Source organism: Myotis lucifugus, unplaced genomic scaffold (assembly GCF_000147115.1).
Source record: "Myotis lucifugus unplaced genomic scaffold, Myoluc2.0 scaffold_227, whole genome shotgun sequence".
In the NCBI taxonomy this organism is placed as follows: domain Eukaryota; kingdom Metazoa; phylum Chordata; class Mammalia; order Chiroptera; family Vespertilionidae; genus Myotis; species Myotis lucifugus.
The window spans coordinates 1,389,070-1,408,525 of record NW_005871275.1 but is presented as its reverse complement, the minus strand read 5'-3'; the positions used below and the strand labels follow the sequence as shown (position 1 = coordinate 1,408,525).

At 36.7% G+C, this 19,456-nt stretch overlaps 1 protein-coding gene across 1 annotated transcript in view; it reads right to left on the bottom strand.

The window, feature by feature from the left end:
- Positions 1 to 3,963: 3,963 nt before the first annotated feature.
- Positions 3,964 to 19,456, bottom strand: part of PAN3 (PAN3 poly(A) specific ribonuclease subunit) — a 160,161-nt gene continuing 144,668 nt past the window's right edge. The window contains exons 17-20 of the mRNA XM_023762008.1: positions 18,255 to 18,384; positions 17,731 to 17,795; positions 9,345 to 9,483; positions 3,964 to 6,836 (exon numbers count right to left, since the gene is read on the bottom strand). Of these exons, the coding sequence (XP_023617776.1) occupies positions 6,696 to 6,836; positions 9,345 to 9,483; positions 17,731 to 17,795; positions 18,255 to 18,384 (475 nt within the window). The 3' untranslated portion in view covers positions 3,964 to 6,695. The remainder of the gene's footprint in view (positions 6,837 to 9,344; positions 9,484 to 17,730; positions 17,796 to 18,254; positions 18,385 to 19,456) is intronic.

Here is a 19,456-nt window from a genome sequence, read left to right as displayed (position 1 = left end):
CCTGTTTCAGATTCCTCCCCCTCAGGCCCTCTAAGCCCCTCAAGCCTAGGGTTCACTGTCACGCTCACTGAGACTGCCCTTGGCCAGGTTATCCATGAACTTCATATTGTTAAACCAAATGGCCATTTTCAGCCTCAATCTTTCTTGAACCATCAACTTCACCTTTATTCCTAAAACACCTAAATACCTTTTAACTGTGATCCCAGGACATCACACATTTCTTCCTATCTCACTGGCCATTGATGTCCCTCTTACTGGTTTACTTTTCTCTGACCTTTGAACATGGTTCCAGTTACCCCAGCACTCTGCCCTTGGACTTTTCTCAGTCTACACTAACTCCATCATCTCAGCCAGTCTCAGGGCTTTATGTGACACCTGCATGACAATGGCTTGTAAGTTACATTTATGGGCCAGATCTCAGCCCTAACCTCCAAAGTCATGTGTATGCCAAGTGCTAAATTGGCATCTTTGGATCCTGTGGCAGCATCTTCCAAAGGTAGCTGCAGCAGTATCTCCCGAATCCCACATGACCTTCGACAATGTGCGTTTGTCACTTCCCCATTAAATTCCTCTTCCCGAGAATCAGAGCTGGCTCTGTGACTCACTTGCAATCATTAGAATGTGGCAGAAATGACCCTGCACTCAGAGGCCAGGTCAAAGAAAAAAAGAAAATCATGCATTTTCCAGTCTTTTGGTAAATTCATTCTCCAAGAGCTCCCACTAGAGATCCAGGCACCATGTGTGGACAAGCCTAAGCCACACGGAGGCCATGAGTAGGTGCTTCCATTACAGCCCCCCACTGAACCCAGCCTTCATCTTTCAGTTCAGGCGCTAGATCAGCTGATTTCAGCCCCCAGGAAGTTTCCCAGCTGAGGCCCAAAACATAATGAAATAGAGAAGCCATCCAGCTGTGTCCTGCCCAAATTCCTGACCCACAGAATCCCTGAGGATAATACAATGGGTGCTTTATGCCATTAAGTTTGGTGTTGCTTATAACAAACCAGAACAAATGTGTACTAAACATCTCAAACCTAACAGGCCCCAGACCAAACTCTCAGTTATCCTTCCTCACTTCCCCATCCTCCCTGCCCTCCCACCCCCAAAACTCTTTCTTCCTACAACAATCTCTTTCCGTTCAGTACAATCCTCCATCCCATCAGTAGTGGACCAAATCCTTAAGTCATTTTGACTTCCCACTTCCTTTCTTCCTTCACATCCAATAAGTTAGGACATCCAGTGGGTTCTACCTTTAAAATATATTCAGAATTTAGTCATTTCATCCCACCTCTTCTGCTGTCACTCTAGTCCAAATCCCCATCATCTTTCACTTGAAATACAGCAATAGCTTGTTAACCAGCTGCCAAAGTAATCCTTTTAAAACGTTTTATCATGTTATTCTGCTCCAAATCCTCCTGCAGTTTCCCCTTTCACTGGGAGTAAAAGCCAAAATGGTCTTAAAAGGACCTATAGGACACTACTACCCATATTACCCTCTATCTTCACTTCTGACTCACTTTACTCTGGCCACATGGCCTTCCTGCTATTCTTCAAATATTCCAGGCACATTTCCGGACCTGGAATTCTTTTCCCTCAAATTCTGCATGGCTGCTGGCTCCTTCACTTTAAGTTAATCCTCAAATGTGAGCCCTACACACAAACCATCCCATTTGAAATTCTATCACCACCCCTATACTCCCCACAACTAGAGTAGCAAGATTAAACACAGCATGGCCAGTTACATTTGAACTGCAGGTAAATATTTTTTATTGAATTTATTGGGGTGATATTGGTTAATTATATAGGTTTCAGGTGTACAATTCTATAATGCACCATCTGTATATTATATTGTGTGTTCACTACCCCAAGTCAAGTCTCCTTCCATCACCATTTATGCCCCCTTTAGCCTCTTCTACCTCTCCATCCCTCTTCCCTCTGGCAATCACCATACTGTTGTCTGTATCCATGTCTTTCTTTTTTTTTCTTTGCTTAATCCCTTCACCCTTCTCACCCAGGTAACTTTTTAACATACCTATGTCCCACACAATACTTGAGACATACCTATGCTAAAAAAAATTATGTTGTTTATCTATAATTCAAATTTAACTGTGTGTTCTATATTTTTATTTGCTAAATCTGGCAACCTTACCCACATCCTTTACCCTACTTTCTTTTCTTTCCATAGCCATTATTTCCTCTTAACATACTATATACTTCTTCTTCTTGCTAGAATAAAAGCTCTGTAAAAGCAGAAATTTTTGTCTGTTGTAGTCAGAGTTCTTCAGTTGGTTCCCAGAACAATGCCTAACATACAATAAGCATTCAACAACTAGTTCATGAATGAGTGAATTTAAATCCATTCAATTGCGGCACTGAGTGGGCAAATGGTTTACCCAAGATCACAGAGCTCTCAGTGGTAGAAGCCAGTATTTGAACTCAGGTAGCCTTGTTCTAGCAAATTGGTTTCTTAACCACCATGCATACTGTTTTAAATACATTTTAAAGACATGTATTTTTTAATTCTCTTTCCTCCCCTCTCCGCCCACCCCATTTATATAGGATATTTTACAGATGGGTCCCTAACCATGCATTTGCTAAAGGTGTTGGAGGGGAAGAGTTCACTGTTTTTGACCATTCAGAGCACAGGAGATGAAAGCATTTGTCAGAGTGTATCAGATGTAACATCGGCGTAACTTTAACAGTATTTTTAATGTGTTCTCCTAAGAAATTTAAACCTAAAAGATCCCTAAATACATCCTCAATTCTGAGCAGACTAGTCTCCCTTCTTCTTCATGAACCCACAATCATCAATTTTAATTTATATGATTCCATGGATTTTTTTCAAGATCCTTCTACATATAAAACCTTCTATACTTATTCTCTCCCTTAATTCCTAAAACCAACTGACCAGTTCCTTCAGCTGAAATTAATCCCTTTCTTTACTCTAGTTCTCCTTCACCTGTGCCTATAGTCCCTTATCACTTTCTATTCTGTACAGTATTTTTTCAACTCCTTTCAAACGTACAAAAAAACCCCCCACAAAAATCCACAACACCCCACAATAAACATTCTACCCAGATTCAACAAATGTTAACATTTCACCATATTTTCTTTATCTACCCTTATCTTCTGAACTAGAGGCCCAGTGCACAAAATTCCTGCACTGGTAGGGTCCCTAGCAGCTGCCGGCTGCTGGCCGGGTACTCCCTCCTTTCCCCCAGCCAGCCCCACCCCCTGGTCGAACTCCCAGACAACTCCCAGTCGAGGGGACAATTTGCAGACTATGCTTTTATTATATAGGATAGTGCTTCTGAAGGACTTGGGGCAAGGGACATCCTTCACCTATACAGTAAATTAACTAAGTACTGAAAAGATTGGCTAGGTATCATTCCCATCCTTTCACATAAGTGGGTCTTCTCTCCTAAACTTTGCTGTAAGTCATGTAGCATATAAACATGTTTGGGCACAACTATACATTTTGTAAGTACCAAGTACTCATACTTGCATTTTTAGTGCCTAGAACAGATCCAAGTAAGCATTTAACAGATACCTGATAAGTCGATAAATCTACCACCATTTCATCCAAAGACCAAAAATACCTCCAAGACAGGAAGGAAATCATCAGCCTTTTAAATTCCTATCATTTGACAAATCATCTTTTTAATTTTTTTTTTTAATCTTCACACAAGGATATTTTTTCCATTGATTTCTGAAAAGAGTGGAAGAGAGGGAGAGAGATGAAAGGGAAGGAGGAGGGGGAGAGAGAAACATCGATGTGAGACCCATTGATTGGTTGCCTTCCCCACATGCCCCTACAGGGGCTTAGGAACCTGCAACTGAAGTATGTGCCTTTAACCAGGAATCAAACCTGTAACCCTTCGGTCCATGGGCCGACGATCTAACACTGAGAAACCCAGCCAGGGCCCAATCATCTTTTCAAATAAACTGGTAACAATAACAAAAAAGATGAGTTTCTTTCTGTAATTCTTTATTAAAAATACTGCTGTACACATAGAGACTGAAAACAGGATTAAAGATGAATAACCCAATTTGGGATCATGACATTAGAACTTAACATACTGGTGCTTTTTAGGGAAGTTGTTGACATCCAAATCACAGAACCAAGGTCAAAAGCAAAATACAAAGGTACCCTCAAAAATATTTACAATGAAGTAAATACACTAACAGAATTTAAAATAGGTACAAAAATTGGAAATGACCAACGCTACATGATTTCAAGGGTTGTCCTTTCTGTGCTTTTAACTATCGTAACAGGAAGGTATGGAAGTTTATATCCTTAATTTGACTCTTCTCAAAGAATAAAATCTTCCTATTAATTAAAAAGACTAACTTTTAGACAACCTCTTAAATGGAATTACACTATGGAAAAGAGGGCTCCCCCAAAAAACACCTAAGCAGAACTAAGAGTTCTATTGAAAACCATTCCCAATAAAAACTAAATGAAAAATAAATATAAAACAAAGCTTAAAAAAATATGTATTACCTGACACCAACTGTTTTCAGGCTGATGATATTTACTCATGAAAACATATGAGCTGTATATGTTTTATATTCAAACCAAGTCCTGAGGTTATTAGGGGCTGAAGCAAACTAGCATTTATAACACAAACATTCTTGGGTTTGTGATTTGAACCTGCCTTGCAGAGGGGAGTTTGCTGGTCTATACAGAATGAGAAATTCAAGCCCTATTCTACCCCTGCCTTTCCTTAGCTTTCACAAAACATTGGTCCACAAATTAAATTTTCAAAAAGTTGCCAGACCCCAAAACGAAAATAGATGATCCCCTTTCATTTTCAAAGAAAACAATATTGGAAAAAATCTCCAGCCTGCTTATAAATTAAGCATTTCATATTTCTTCTAGAATACAAGTAGTTCTTTTTTGTACAAAAGAATTACAATATGATTTGTCAAAAAACATATAAAAAGACAGCTGCTCTTCTTCAAATACATGAGCTAATGATAAAAGACTTTTGCATGTTAATGTCTCCAAGTTCCTGTTCCTTTTACATAAAAAGAACATTACGGTGGCAAATGTTATCATTTGAATATTAAACATTATGTTCTTTTAAAATCCATCCAGATCAAATGCAATCATTGATTTTCTTTTTAACACAGGTGGACTCACTTGTTAACAATGTGAGAAGCGTGTCTCTAGTCTTCAAAGCTTTCAGGTGAAGAGAGGTGCTTTTCCTTGATGCAAATCTCAAGGCAGAAAAAATCATTTTAAAGCTTATAAAAAGTGGACAGAGAAATATTAAAAACTTCTCTGAAAACTACAAATATGTATAATCATTAAAATTGAAAACCATAACATCGGTTGCAAGTGCTTGGAAGTCTTTCCTGATCTTTTGAGTTTCCACATTTTCTTCATAGTTGCTTGGTGAGCACCCAGTGCTAGTAAAACATTCAGTGCTGGGAAAGGAGATACAGTCTTCATTACTGTTTTTTAAGAAAGAAAATTCCTATGTATTTGGCAGTCTTCAGTATCAAAGTATAAGTATTTCATTAACTAGAAATTCCATGAATACACAAGTTTGGCGACAACTGCACGTCCAAATATTAAGAAAGGTTAAGAGGAGGAAAATTCCAAAGATTTGAGATTGACTTATTCAGGAATATCCCACATATTATTATTAAAAGCACTATGACTTTGGGCTAAGCAGTGACTGCAAAGGCACAGCAGATTGTTATCCCTCCAGATTCAGGCTATAAAACTTCAGAAGCTCTTGATGCCAGACCACTGCTGTGTTTAGCTCATCTTCTGAACAGTGTCTCTGTGTCTGTATCCAGTGTAAAGTACCATAATAAAGCTGTGGTTTAAAGAACAAAACTTTATACAAAAAAAAAAAAAAAAAGCAAACTTCAGTCCTTTAACACAATTTCTCAATTTTTTCTATTTAAAAAAGATTGCATAAATGTAAATGTATCTGACTAGCAGGAAACATCTTTTTTACAAAAGGCTCTGGTTGAATTTGGAGCAAAAAGTTCTATGAGCTCCTTCAGTTACTGTTTATCCAATCTTTACAGAAAGGATTTAAATCAAGTAATAGGGGAATTTGTATCTAACAAAATTCACTGATATTTCTTTTTGTGTGTTCTTTAAAACAAAACAAAAATCTCAATTTGAACTAACAGTGGGTGGCATATAGAGCTTGCATACAATACTCTTACAAGAATTATGCGCTACATTGAACTGTGAAATTATTTACCTGGTCCATTACATTATTCAGGGCAACCCATCCCCAAAAGAGCAAATTCTGCAACCCTCACTGACAAAAATGCTGTCCAGCATTGTTTCCAAAAAATATCCTTGCAAATAGATTCCCTTAATAAGTATACAATGTGGCAAAAGTTCAAAGATCAGAAAAAAGTCTTAAGAAAATTAAAATTAGTGCATATACAAGTGGAAAAAAACCAAAGCTGGAACATCAGTCGCCTAATGGTGCTCCTTAATCTAAAATAAATTCTTCACAGATTTGGCCCCAATGGCAGCCACAGCTCTAGGATGATTGAAACATTCTTCCTTTCAAGTAACAGTGTACCTGATTGAAATGCAAGCAGCTTTGCTCATCTTCTGTTTCCCAGACGTGAAATGAGATGATGAAAACAGTTCAGCTGTAGTGCAATTCGCTATAGGTTAAGCTCCTCAGCCATGTCCTGCGTGCTGTTAGCAAATACTACAACTGGCCATTGGCAGCTGCAATCAGTTCTTGAAAAGTGTTTTCAAAGCAGCGCTTTAAGTCACTGTAAGTCACCACAAGTACACTCTTCTCATCTCTGGAAATGAGGCTTATTTTTTCTGGCACACCAGCATCTAACTGAAACAGATACATTAAAAAATATGAAGTTCATACCACACAGAAGATTATCTACCTTATCTACTTTAGGACAACACTTGGCAATGATGATAAACATTTAAAATTGTTTGTTACATTTGCTTCTGGATATACATAAATATTTCATACCACCAATCAGTAGGTACACACTTTTAACTCAGACGCTTTTCACACAAATGCTGCCCTATTTCTCCCTATCTTTCATGCTTTTTCTAATTGCTTGTATTATATAGTATAACTTAATTATTCCTTCAATATCTCCCAACTTTTTTGTATCACAATTACAGTGCAATGAACATTTTCATCTCAACTTTTTCTTCTGTAGAATTACTTCCTTAGGAGACTTAAAAGTACACTGAATCAGAAAGTATGAGTAATTTTATAGCCTATCACATACAGCCAAATTGCTTTCCACAGGATTTCAGACACCACAGCCTTATAAGTTGTACCAATTTAGCAGCAACTCCATATCAAATGAATGCCTTGCTGTTTTAATTTATAATGTTATTAACATAACCAAATGCTTTCATATATTCACTTTTGTTATTTCCACAGTGTGAATGCCAGTTTATAGTCTTTACCCACTGATCTATAAGGATACAGCATAGTATTTTAATGAGGTATCTATTAAGTATAAATACTAATCCTTAGTCCATCAAAAAAACTCATCTTGTCTTCACTTTATTTTTGTTAGTTTTTAATGTCCATTTTTCCTTCTTTTTTCATTAATTCATTAAAAAACATTTAAAACTAATTCTGAAGACTCAAATTTAGAAATAACTTTAGCAGTTAATTTCAGTCATTTCCACCAAATAAGCTATGTTAAATTTTAATTTTTATATCATCAATATGGCCATCCCTCCTTTTCAATTTATTACTCTCTTTTCCAAATTTAGAAAATTGTTACATTTCAGATTTGGAATAGATTTTATTTACTACTAGTTATTTTATGAAATGAAATAGAACTTTCTTCAAATTTTCAATTATCTCCGCCTTATTCTATCAAATCTACTTGTCAGTGTTTATACCTGTTCTACAGTATTAGTTATGGTACTTTGACACTACGGATAGTATCTTCTAAAATCTAATAGACTTATTCTTCTCTCATTGCTCAAGAAAAACATTTTCCCCTTAAGGGAAAAGGGCAAATGAATATATAAATCATATTGGATTAGTTTAATGGTACATCATACAGTTTTATTCTGTCTTAATGTAAGTTATTGACAATACTCTCTCAAGAGTTTTAAGGAAATTCAAACAAGACAAAGTAGTGCTTAAAAACAGATATTTTTCCTGGAGGGTTAACAATGTATGTTAACAGTTCTAAATGATGTGACAGAGCCGGTATTTTCTTCCCTAGTGCTTGTCATTTAGGGACAGTTGAGACCAGGACACAGCAAGTGTTTTCTATAAAGGGCCATTAGTAAATGCTTTGAATTTCAGGGCTACATACAACCTCTGTCACATATCCCTTCTTGGTTTTGTTTTTTTAAAACAATCTTTTAAAAATATAAAAACTATTCTTAGCTCGAAGGCTATACAAAAAATGCCTGTAGAATGAATTTGGCCTACAGGGCACAGTTTGCCAACCCCTGATTTAGATATAAAGCTATACAAAGACTAGGATTTGCTTCTGGAAACCCATTCTAAGCTCTGTAATTCTAAGTAATCCATAAGGGAGATGCATTCCTTCCTTCCTCTGTAAATTGTCTCTCTCTTATTAGCCCTTTCAAAAACACAAAGTTCACCTCTCAAGTAAATTTATGATATATCGTCCACCTAATTTTCCATTTATAATGGCTGTGCCTACTGACATTACTGGTATTGTGCTTTTATGATTACAATACCCATAGTTAACAGTAAATGGACTCATAACATGCAGGACATTCAACTTGACTCAGAATGACTTAGAAGAAAGGAATTCAACTTTTTAAAAATACTTAATCACAGAATTATTTTGTTTTTCCACTCGTTTTATTTGATATAACAAAATAACATACAAATAAAATATAGTATAATGGGGTTGGGAAGGCAGTCATTTTGTGACATTTACCACAATAAAAAGACCCACAATGAACATTTTGGTGTTTAAAAATTCCTATTCTAAAAATTAAGTACAGCCCTGGCTGGATTGGCACAGTTGGTTGGAGCATCGTCCCATACATAAAAGGTCTCGAGTTTGATTCCCAGTCAGGGCACATACCTAGGTTGTATGTTTGATCCCTGGGGTGCATACAGTAGGCAACCAATGGGTGTTTCTCTCCCACATCAATGTTTCTCTCTCCCTTACCCTCTCTCACTAAAAAACAATAAAAACATATATATTCTCAGGTGAGGATTTTTAAAAATTAAGACATCAAAAAATTAGTAATAAAATATCTTGTAGACTATAGACTACATCTCAATTTCTTGAGTCTTAGTATTTGTAGAAAATGCAACTCTACAAACTGTAGATAGCATTTATGTCTTAAAAATCCAGATACAAATTACCTTGTTAAGACAAGAAATGATATGACTGAGGTCAATCCAAGGAGCACCTGCTTCTGTCACCTGATGAAAAAGATGATCCCTAAAGAGTTTCAACAGATAACGGTCTCCGGTCTCTGACCAGGTAGGATCCTTCTGAAACCTGAAGAAGGTAATATTTTACCTCAGTAATTCATACTATATGCCACATGGCCATATGTTTATTTTTCTGACTCAAAACTAGCTTTATTTTATTTTCTCCAAAAGTTATTTATTACCTCCAAAAGTTATAGGGAAGCTAAAATTCTTTTTTTCATATTTTATGCTCATATTGCCCAGGTTCTTTTTTTTTTTTTTAAATAATTTCATTTAACATGCAAGTATATGAATATCAGTTTCCAATTCTCAAGGGCAATCACCCCTTATACATCCGTATTTTAGAATAACTTCCTTATTTAAACCACTATCATTAGATAAAATGGGGAAGAAGGAAATGTCTTTAGATATCTTTAGAAATAGGTTAAAGAGATTATCCTTTACCCCCTCCCACCCTCAGATTACAGAGAAGAGAGAGATAGTCAGGTATGTTTTTACTGGTGAGCATAAAATAGAAATCTGTTTAGGAAACAAAAAGGGGGTAGATTTTGGTTTCCTACTCTCATGTGATGATATGATGAAAGTGTGCTGTGCCCAATGTTCATAGCAGCACAATTCACCATAGCTAAGATTTGGAAACAGCCAAAGTGCCCATCATCAGATGAGTGGATTAAAAAACTGTGGTACATCTATACAATGGAATACTACGCTGCTGTAAAAAAGAAGGAAATCAGAGGGAAGGCAAGGGGGGGAGGGGAGGTAGAGATCAATCAAAGGACTTGTATGCATGCATATGAGCATAACCAATGGACACAGACACTGGGGGGGGGCATGTGCTGGGGGAGGGGGTGAAGGGGGAGTGGCCAGGGAGAGGCCAATGGCGGACAAAGAAGACATATGTAATACTTTAATCAATAAAAAATTTTAAAAAAAGAAAGTGTGCTGTGAAGAACTGGAGAACAGACCAGATTACCAGTTAGTTTTCAGCAGCCTTTGGAACTATGGTCCAGTAAGGAAAACAAACATTCAAATAACCAAAAAAAGTTGTAACTGCATATTTAAATAATGCAATTAAGAAAAAGAGATATAGTACAGAACAGAAACATGAATTCCTCTGTAAGACAAGGACAGCTTTCCACAGGAAGCAGTGGATGCTCTTCCCAGAGGAAGGATGCTCCTTAATCAAAGACATCAATATTTGCAAAGGATCATTTAAGAAACGTAAGAAAGGTCAGTGTGGCTGGATGGGGTTGGATGAGAAAAGACTAGACAGATAAAAAGGAGTACAAAGGGAGGGTTAGAGAGTAAGGACAAGGAGGAGAAAGAAAACACTAGGACAATGAGTGAGAGAAAAAAGAGAGAGGAGGAGAAAATTAAAAGCAAAAAAGGCAGATCTGAAGCAAAGATAAGAGGGGAGAGGTCAGATTATGCAGCGTTAGGTCATGTTAAAACATTAGTCTAAAAAAAAAAGAAAAACATTAATCTGCATTCTAAGAACAAGGTGGGCCGAAACCGGTTTGGCTCAGTGGATAGAGCGTCGGCCTGCGGACTGAAAGGTCCCAGGTTCGATTCCGGTCAAGGGCATGTACCTTGGTTGCGGGCACATCCCCAGTGGGAGATGTGCAGGAGGCAGCTGATCGATGTTTCTCTCCCATCGATGTTTCTAACTATCTATCTCTCTCCCTTCCTCTCTGTAAAAAATCAATAAAATATATTTAAAAAAAAAAAAAAGAACAAGGTGGGGGGGCACTACATGGTTAAACACAATTATATGTGTGCTTTACAGAGATCATTCCAGGGACTTCCAATTAAAATTGATTAAACACACCCATTTATCTGTTTCCTTTCAAACCCCCACCAAATCTGTAATAAATGTCTTTAAAAGGGTGTAAACACACAAGGACAAAGGGATCAGGAGCAACAATAGCAGATACACACACACACATCACAGAAATTTGGAAGGTAGAAAGCAGAAGGTAAGTGGTATGACTTAGCAGAACTGAACTATAATGCTACAGGGAGCATAAAAAGAGATCATCACAAGAAGCCAGTCATAACAGTGAGGCTCAGGGGCTGACGTCATTCGGTACTGCTTAAAGATCCTGGTGTGAACTGAGGCTGGAAACAACAGAGTAATAAAAGGTTCCATAAACAGCAAACAATAAACCCATCTCTCAACCAGGAATCTTCCTAAAAAGGGTTCAGAGAGCATCTCCAGCCTCCAGTATAACAGGCAAAGCAGGAAATCAGGAACTGAGGAGTGATGGGTGAGACAGTTTAACCAACACTTTCTCCCTCCTTGCCTTCCCAAACCTTGGCTATGGGGTTTATACTACAGAGAGAAGGTTGGAAGATTCTTTTCTGGATATGCTGACCTGCCCAATAGAAATATGGACATTTGGAAGCCTACCAAAAAACCCCCCACAAAAGTCATACCTAACAGTATCACACATTCTGCTTTGTCACAATTTCTGCCTCCATAAGGAGCTTCCCATTAGTTTTTTAGGACCTCATTTTATTTACTAGAGGTGCAGTGCACGAAATTCGTGCACTGGGGGTGGGGGGGGGGGGTCCCCCCCTCAGCCCAGATTGCAAGAGGGTGCAGGCTAGGCCAAAGGACCCCACCGTGCACAATTGGGGCGGGGGAGGGATGCAGGAGGTTAGCCAGCCAGGAAGGGACTGCAGGAGGACTCCAGGGCATGTCCAGCCCGTCTCACTAAGTCCTGATCAGCCAGACCCCAGCAGCAAGCTAACCTACTGGTCAGAGCGTCTGCCCCCTCGTGGTCAATGCACATCATAGCAACTGGTCAACTGGTTGACTGTCTGCCCCCTGGTGGTCAGTGCATGTCATAGCGAGTGGTTGAGTAGCCTTAGCATTCATTAGCATATTATGCTTTGATTGGTTGAATGGATGACCGGATACTTCGCATACTGGGCTTTTATTATATAGGATGTATGTATGTATGTATGTATGTATGTATGTATTTATTTATTTATTTATATATATGATTTTAGAGGGGGAGAGAGAGAAACATCAATAAGAAACATTGATCAGCTGCCTCTTGCATGCCCCCTACTGGGGATTGAGCCCACAGCTCAGGCATGTGTCCCCATTAGGAATTGAAACAGCAACCTCTCAGTGCATGGGACAATGCTTAACCAACTGAGCCACACCAGCCAGGGCTAGAACCTCATTTTTAGTATAAATGGACAGCCAAGCATCAAAAATGCTTTGGAGAATAAAACAAAGCAAAGCAAATTCTTTCCTATGAGATATTGCAGGAAACAAAAAAACTTAAAACCAAAAATTTCTAATTGACAGCCTCAAAGAAACCAAAATTAAATGCTGTAAGAGAGAAACAGAGTGCTAAAAGTTCTTGAAAATTAAAAATGATCGCAGAAATTCAAAAATTGAAAGAAAAACTAGGAAAACATTTCATTTTAGACAAAATAACTTGAGATAATTGCCTAGAAAGAACAAAAAGATATGATACAGTAAATAGAAGAGAATATTAGAAAATCAGTTGCAAAGTCTAACATCTGAACAATGGGAATTCCAGAAAGAGAAAAGAAATTACCAAAGAAACGATGACTACAAGTAAAGAACATAAGTTTCCAAGATGAAAAGGGCTCATGTGTTGATTCAGCAGAATGAATTAAACACTCACACCAAGACACATCAGTATGAATTTCTGAACATCAGTGATAAAGACCCTAAAGCATGGTGGGGAGGGGAAGGATTTGGAAAGAAAATGGCTTTAAATCTGTCTTGAAGTCAAAAAGACTATGGAGCAATGCCTCAAATTCTGAATGAGATGATCACTCCTATAACTCAGCTATGTACTACTAGAGGTACTAGTTAATACAAATCACTCAAGAGGAATTAAAAGTATATAAATTAACAAGGAGGAAATATAACTAACAATACTTGAATATTTGACCATATATCAGAAAACCCAAGAGAATCTATTGAAAAACTGTAAGACAATAGGGCATAAAATTTATAGAAATCTATTATTTTCATGTATATTTGGTAACATGCAGTCCAGAAGACAAAATTGGGGGAAAACTCCCAATTATAATAACAATAAGAAAAAATACCTAAGAATAAACTTCTGGTGATATAACTATATAAAGAAGTAAAAAAAAATTCAATAACATGCCATTATCTTGGTTAAGAGAACTCGTCATCTAAAAACACAAATGGTCCTTAAGTTTATTAATAAACCTAATATGTTATCTTCTCAATAAAAATACCATCAGATTTATTGATTTGTGGGTTTTTTTTTAACTAAAACAAGCTAATTATAGAATTTATACAAATTACTAAATGGTGTTAGGAAAACAATAAAACAACACAAAGTAAAATGGACATAAGAAAGAACTAACACTATTAGGTTTTAAAATGTCAATCATTAAAACATTGTAAAAGATGCTGCCTTAAACTAGTGTGGAAAAGCTAGACTAGTCAATAAATAGTTTTTGGACCACTGGGTAGTCTTCTGGGATTCATACTTTACATCTTATAGAAATCCCAAATATATAAATAATTTAATTTAAAAAAAAAAAACTATAAATATTCTAGAAGAAACCATGAAATAATTCCTTCATAATCTTACAATGGAAAAGATCTGCCTAACTATGACTCAAAATCTAAAGGCATAAAGCAAGTTTCATCAATTAGACTACATATATAAATGCCTGCATGGGAAAAATTAAGCAGTCAAAATAAAAAAAAAATTAAAATAAAATAAAAACCACAGGGCAAATCTCTCTCGATCCCATATATCACAGAAACCTGACAATCCAATTAAAAATAATAATGAGCAAAGGACAGAAGAGAACAAAAATGATCAAAAACATAAGATTGGCAACATGCTCATTAAGAATAAATAAATAAACAGATAAATAAATAAATAAGGGAAATAAGCCCATCAGAGAAAGTCAAGTATTACATGATCTTATTCATATGTGGAATCTAGTGAACAAAATAAACTGATGAACAAAATAGATCCAGAGACACAGAAGCATGGAACAGAATGCAGTATCTGAGAGAAGGCGGGGGAGGGTCGGTGGGTGGGAAGCTATCAAAGAACTTGTATGTACATATGCATAACCCATGGACACAGACAACAGGGTGGTGAAGGCGTGGAGCAAGGGGCAGGGGCAGGCTAGAAAGGGTCAATGGGGGAAAAGGGGGACATATGTGATACTTTCAACAATAAAAATTTTTTTAAAAAAGAATAAAATACAAACTAAAACTGCATTTATCAAGTTGACAAAAATCCAAAAAGTTTGAAAAAAGTATTGTTAGTGAAAGACTCCTGTGCATTGTAGACCTTCTGTAATAGCTATCAAATTACAGGGACATTCCCACTGACCTAACAATCATAACTGGACCTCTATTTATGCACACACAAAATTAAGTGAGTCCCTACAACATTGTTAATACTGGCACAAAAGACTGAAAACAACCCAAATGCTCATCAATAATAACTAGAGAAATAGTGTATCCATAGGATGAACTATTAAATGGCCATAAATTATGAGGAAGCATAGCATATTTGGTTAAGAGCACAGACTGTGAAACCATACTGCCTGGATTTAAATCAGGCTCATATACTTATTTTGTGGTCTTGGACAAGGTATTTACCTCTCTATGTCTCAATTCTCAGTTGAATGGGATACTAACAACATCTGCATCACAGGGTTGTTATGAGGATTATGTTGTCATATTTGTAAACCATTGACAATAATATTTAGAATACACTAAACATATCTGAACAAAATGATTTCCAAAATACATTGTTACGAGAAAATAAGCCATATACAAAAAAAGCAATTGTGTGGTTTATAATTTGTATATATTAAAAATTGATGGTGGAGCCCTAGCCAGCTTGGCTCAGTGGATAGAGCGTCAGCCTGCGGACTGAAGGTTCCCAGGTTCAAGTCCGGCCAAGGGCACATGCCTGGGTTGCGGGCTCATTCCCCAGTAGGGGGTGTGCAGGAGGCAGCCAATCAATGATTCTCTCTCATCATTGATGTTTCTATCTCTCTCTCCTTTTCCCTTCCTCTCTGAAATCAATAAAGAAATTATTTCTTAAAAAAAAATTGATGGTGGAGTATGGGTGTGGATGTAAATAATATCCTATATACTAGTAATAAAAGGCTAATATGCAAATCGACTGAACGGCGGAAAGACCAGTTGCTAGATGTGCACTGACCACCAGGGGGCAGACACTCAATGCAGGAGCTGCCCCCTGCTGGTCAGTGTGCTTCCACAGGGGAGAGCCGCTCAGCCAGAAGCTGGGCTCACGGCTGGTGAGTGCAGCGGTGGTGGAGAGAGCATCTCTTGCCTCTGTGGCACCGCTCATGTCTGAGGGCTCCCAGACTGCAAGAGGTCACAGGCCAGAATGAGGGACCACCACCCCCGAGTGCACAAATTTTGTGCACTGGGCCTCTAGTATAGTCATTACCAGGGAAGTATGTATAAGAAACTAAATAAAGGTTGGTGGCAGAAATTGGGGAGATTGGGCATATCAAGTATAAAAGAGAGATTTTATTATTTTTACTGTAAACCATTTTCTGCTTTTAAAAAATGTATTCATATATTATCTATTCAAAATATTTAATTAACAAAAATAATTTTCTGAGGACAATCTAAAATTATATACCCAATCATACTATTAATAAAGTGTGAAAGTAGCATAAAGATATTTTCAGACTGACAAAAACTAAAAACTCACCTTTCCCAGGAAGCTACAGGAGAGGGATGCTCTATTAAATAAAAAAAGAATAAACCAAGGAAAAAGGCAAGAAACAGGACATCCAACACAAAGGGAGAGACAATGAAAACTCCCAGGATAAAAGTGAAGGGAAGTTCCAGTTCTAAAGTGTGAGTGTGAGCAGGCTTAAAGCGCAACTAGCCCAGATAGGATCAGGAAAAAATTTGAGGCTCCAGAGGCAATTTCTCTAATGGGGAGAAAAAAAGAGAAACTGATAGGCTACCTATTTTTGGACCCCATGGAAAAGTGTTTTATAACTCTGGCAGAGAATTTGGAATGAACTGGCAGTAAATAGTTTTTAATTTGTTTAATAGTTTCCTATATAAGATCATTATTAACTCATGAAAACAAAAATAAAATAAAAAAGAAAATAAATAGTTATGATTACTAAGTGATGCAGCTATTAACAATATTTACCTTGTTATAAAAACATCAACACTAAATAAAGAGTTAACTCAAAATTTATGGATTAAGTTGTGTGTGTGTGTGTTCAGTTAAGGGAAAAGGTGTGAAAAATGAAGCATCTTTCACAGGACAAAATCATTTGCTGAGTTAAACGATTAAAAAAAAATCAAGAAAAAGTACCATAAGCATACATCTATAATAATAAAAGCATAATATGCTAATTAGACAAGATGGCCAAACGACCTTCCAGACAACATTCCAGAAGAAGCCGGGGCTGCGAGGGCCGAGGCAAGCCACCAAGGCAAGCTGCCGCGGCTGAGAGGGCCAAGCCCCTTGCACAAATTTCATGCACTGGGCCTCTAGTTTAAAAATAAAGAGATAAGTGCCAGAAGAAACATAGAGTTCCTAAAATATGGTTCAAAATAGTCATGTTGTCTTTATTTAGAAAAAAAATTAGCAAAAATACTGTCTTTTAAACTTGAAGAAATATAAGTGAACTTGAATTCTGTGGTCAAAAAATCCCTCAAGCGAAGACATTTATCTATTTCTATGAACAAAGGTGACATTCCTGAACTGTAACTTACACTGTAGTCACAATAGCTGTGATACTGCCTTAGCTGTCTTTGACAGTTAAGCAGTTCAAACATCAATTCTGCTTCTTTCTTGAACATATGATTAACTTACAAATGAGGCAGAACTAAATGACAAATAATGTAAGACGGTGATAGCACTGATATGAAACAGAAGATAAGAGACATGCAACAATTAGAGATTTCTGAAATCTCTCACCTGACCTGAATTGACCAAGCTTCAAAACGGAGACAGGGTTAAGGCAGTACTGATCACCATCAACTGTCCACTATGTGCAAACCACACTGGAGATCTAACACAGTATATTTTCTTTATGTATGTATGTATGTGAAATTCTTAAGGACAACCATGCCTAGGCTGTAGTTTAAAAACAACACCCTAATTAATGATTAACAATAGGCTTTAAGGTCACTTCACATGAGAATTTTTCCCTTTTCCAAATAAAACCAGTTAAGGATAAGGTATACCCAATCTTATTATGCAAAACCATGCCCTTGATTGAAACCGTGTTATAAAATACTGTAAATCCTTACTCCGGCCTCTCATTGATTGTTCCCAATTTTGCTAGAAGCCTAAACAGTCTTCCATTTTGAACCTCCTATAAAACATTTTAAAAAGAGACAGAATATTAATATTCCAGCTAACTGAATATAAAAGCAAAAGTTTACAAAAATTGGTATCCTGCACCAATATTACCTTTAACCAACAAATCCTAATATTCCAACCTTCTGGTTATACTTTTAAATACAATGTGCCCATGCCATTCAATAGTAATACTCAAAATTATACAGCTGGTCATTTTTAAAAGTTTTGTTAAAATAATTCACGTGAAAAAAAAAATCAAGATTTTTGTCAAATGAATGTATCAAGGCCATGAACAAAAAGAAGAAAACAAATGCCACATAGGAAATTAAAATACTAATCATTAAGTTTGGGCAAAAATGTGTGCAATCTTAGCCAACTATGCACTATATTCTGCACAATAATTAGTATGCTTTTTATTGATTTATACACAGAGATGCAAGCCTGTATACAGGCTCTTACATGCACTCTTTACCTTTGCAAGGTCCTCCTCTATGACATCATTTCTCATTTGAGCAGCATCCAACTGAGTATAAAATCGAGCACCGATCATGGGCATGATGTCATTAACACTTCGCATCCTGTTCTGATCAGTCAACAGATACCTACCCAACATACAGAAGAATTACCTGAATGCCAAACATGCAATTTGAAAAACAACATGACCCACAAGCGTGTAGCTACCATTGCTGCTATCATATCAGTACGCACAAATTTGAAAACATTTTTTCATGCAAGTCAAGTTCACTTTTCTCTGGAAAATCTTAAGAGCCAATGGAGAAAACTGTAAACATGTCTCTTTCTCTGCATTTTTACTTTTTATTATGAAAATGAGAAAGGAAAATTTAATAGAGTTATACTTACCATTTCCATTCTCAAAACCTTCTTTATAATAGTGAGAGATGAAAAGATTGCTACACATTTTTTTGGAGAGGTGAAATAGGGGTTGGCTGTAAGGGTTCCTCAACAATAATTTCTGAAACTAAACCTGGGTTTTCAATTTTGATAAATCAAACGAGCCTCAGCTTTTTAGGAAGCTGTCCTCTGCTCTGCAACTTCATTTACCAGCTGTCATGGTATATTTATTTCTGAGAAATCTTCATGCACTAATACACATCAGAAGAGACCAATTAAATTTCTTCTATTGTTACAACTAAGGCAGAAAAAAATTTATGTTTCAAAGGGCCACCTTATAGAACACAATAATTAATCACCTATTATTGCTCATTCTGATAGGTAAGCCATTTCCTAACCCTTCTCATTAAAGAAGCTTCCCACTCATTCACTCTCTGCTTAAACTTGTCTCATTTTCTTCATAGGGTTTATCATTATCTGCAAACATCTTACTTGTTCACATGTTTATTAACTCCTCCCCATTAGGTGGAAGCTCCAGAAGATGAAAATTTTATGCATCTGTTCAAAGCATCTTTAGCATCTGGCATATAGCAGGCATTCTTTCGTTGAATAAATGAATGGTTATATTCATGTGGATAATCAATATCTTACCTACTCATCTCGTAATTACTGACATATTTACATCTAACTACTCATTTTACAAGCTACATGACTTTGGCAAGTTACTTTACCTCTCTATGTCTCAGCTTTGCCACCTTTAAAATGGAGCTAATAATGGTACCTAATTCCTAGCGTTTGGGAAAGAATTAAGAGACTTAATTC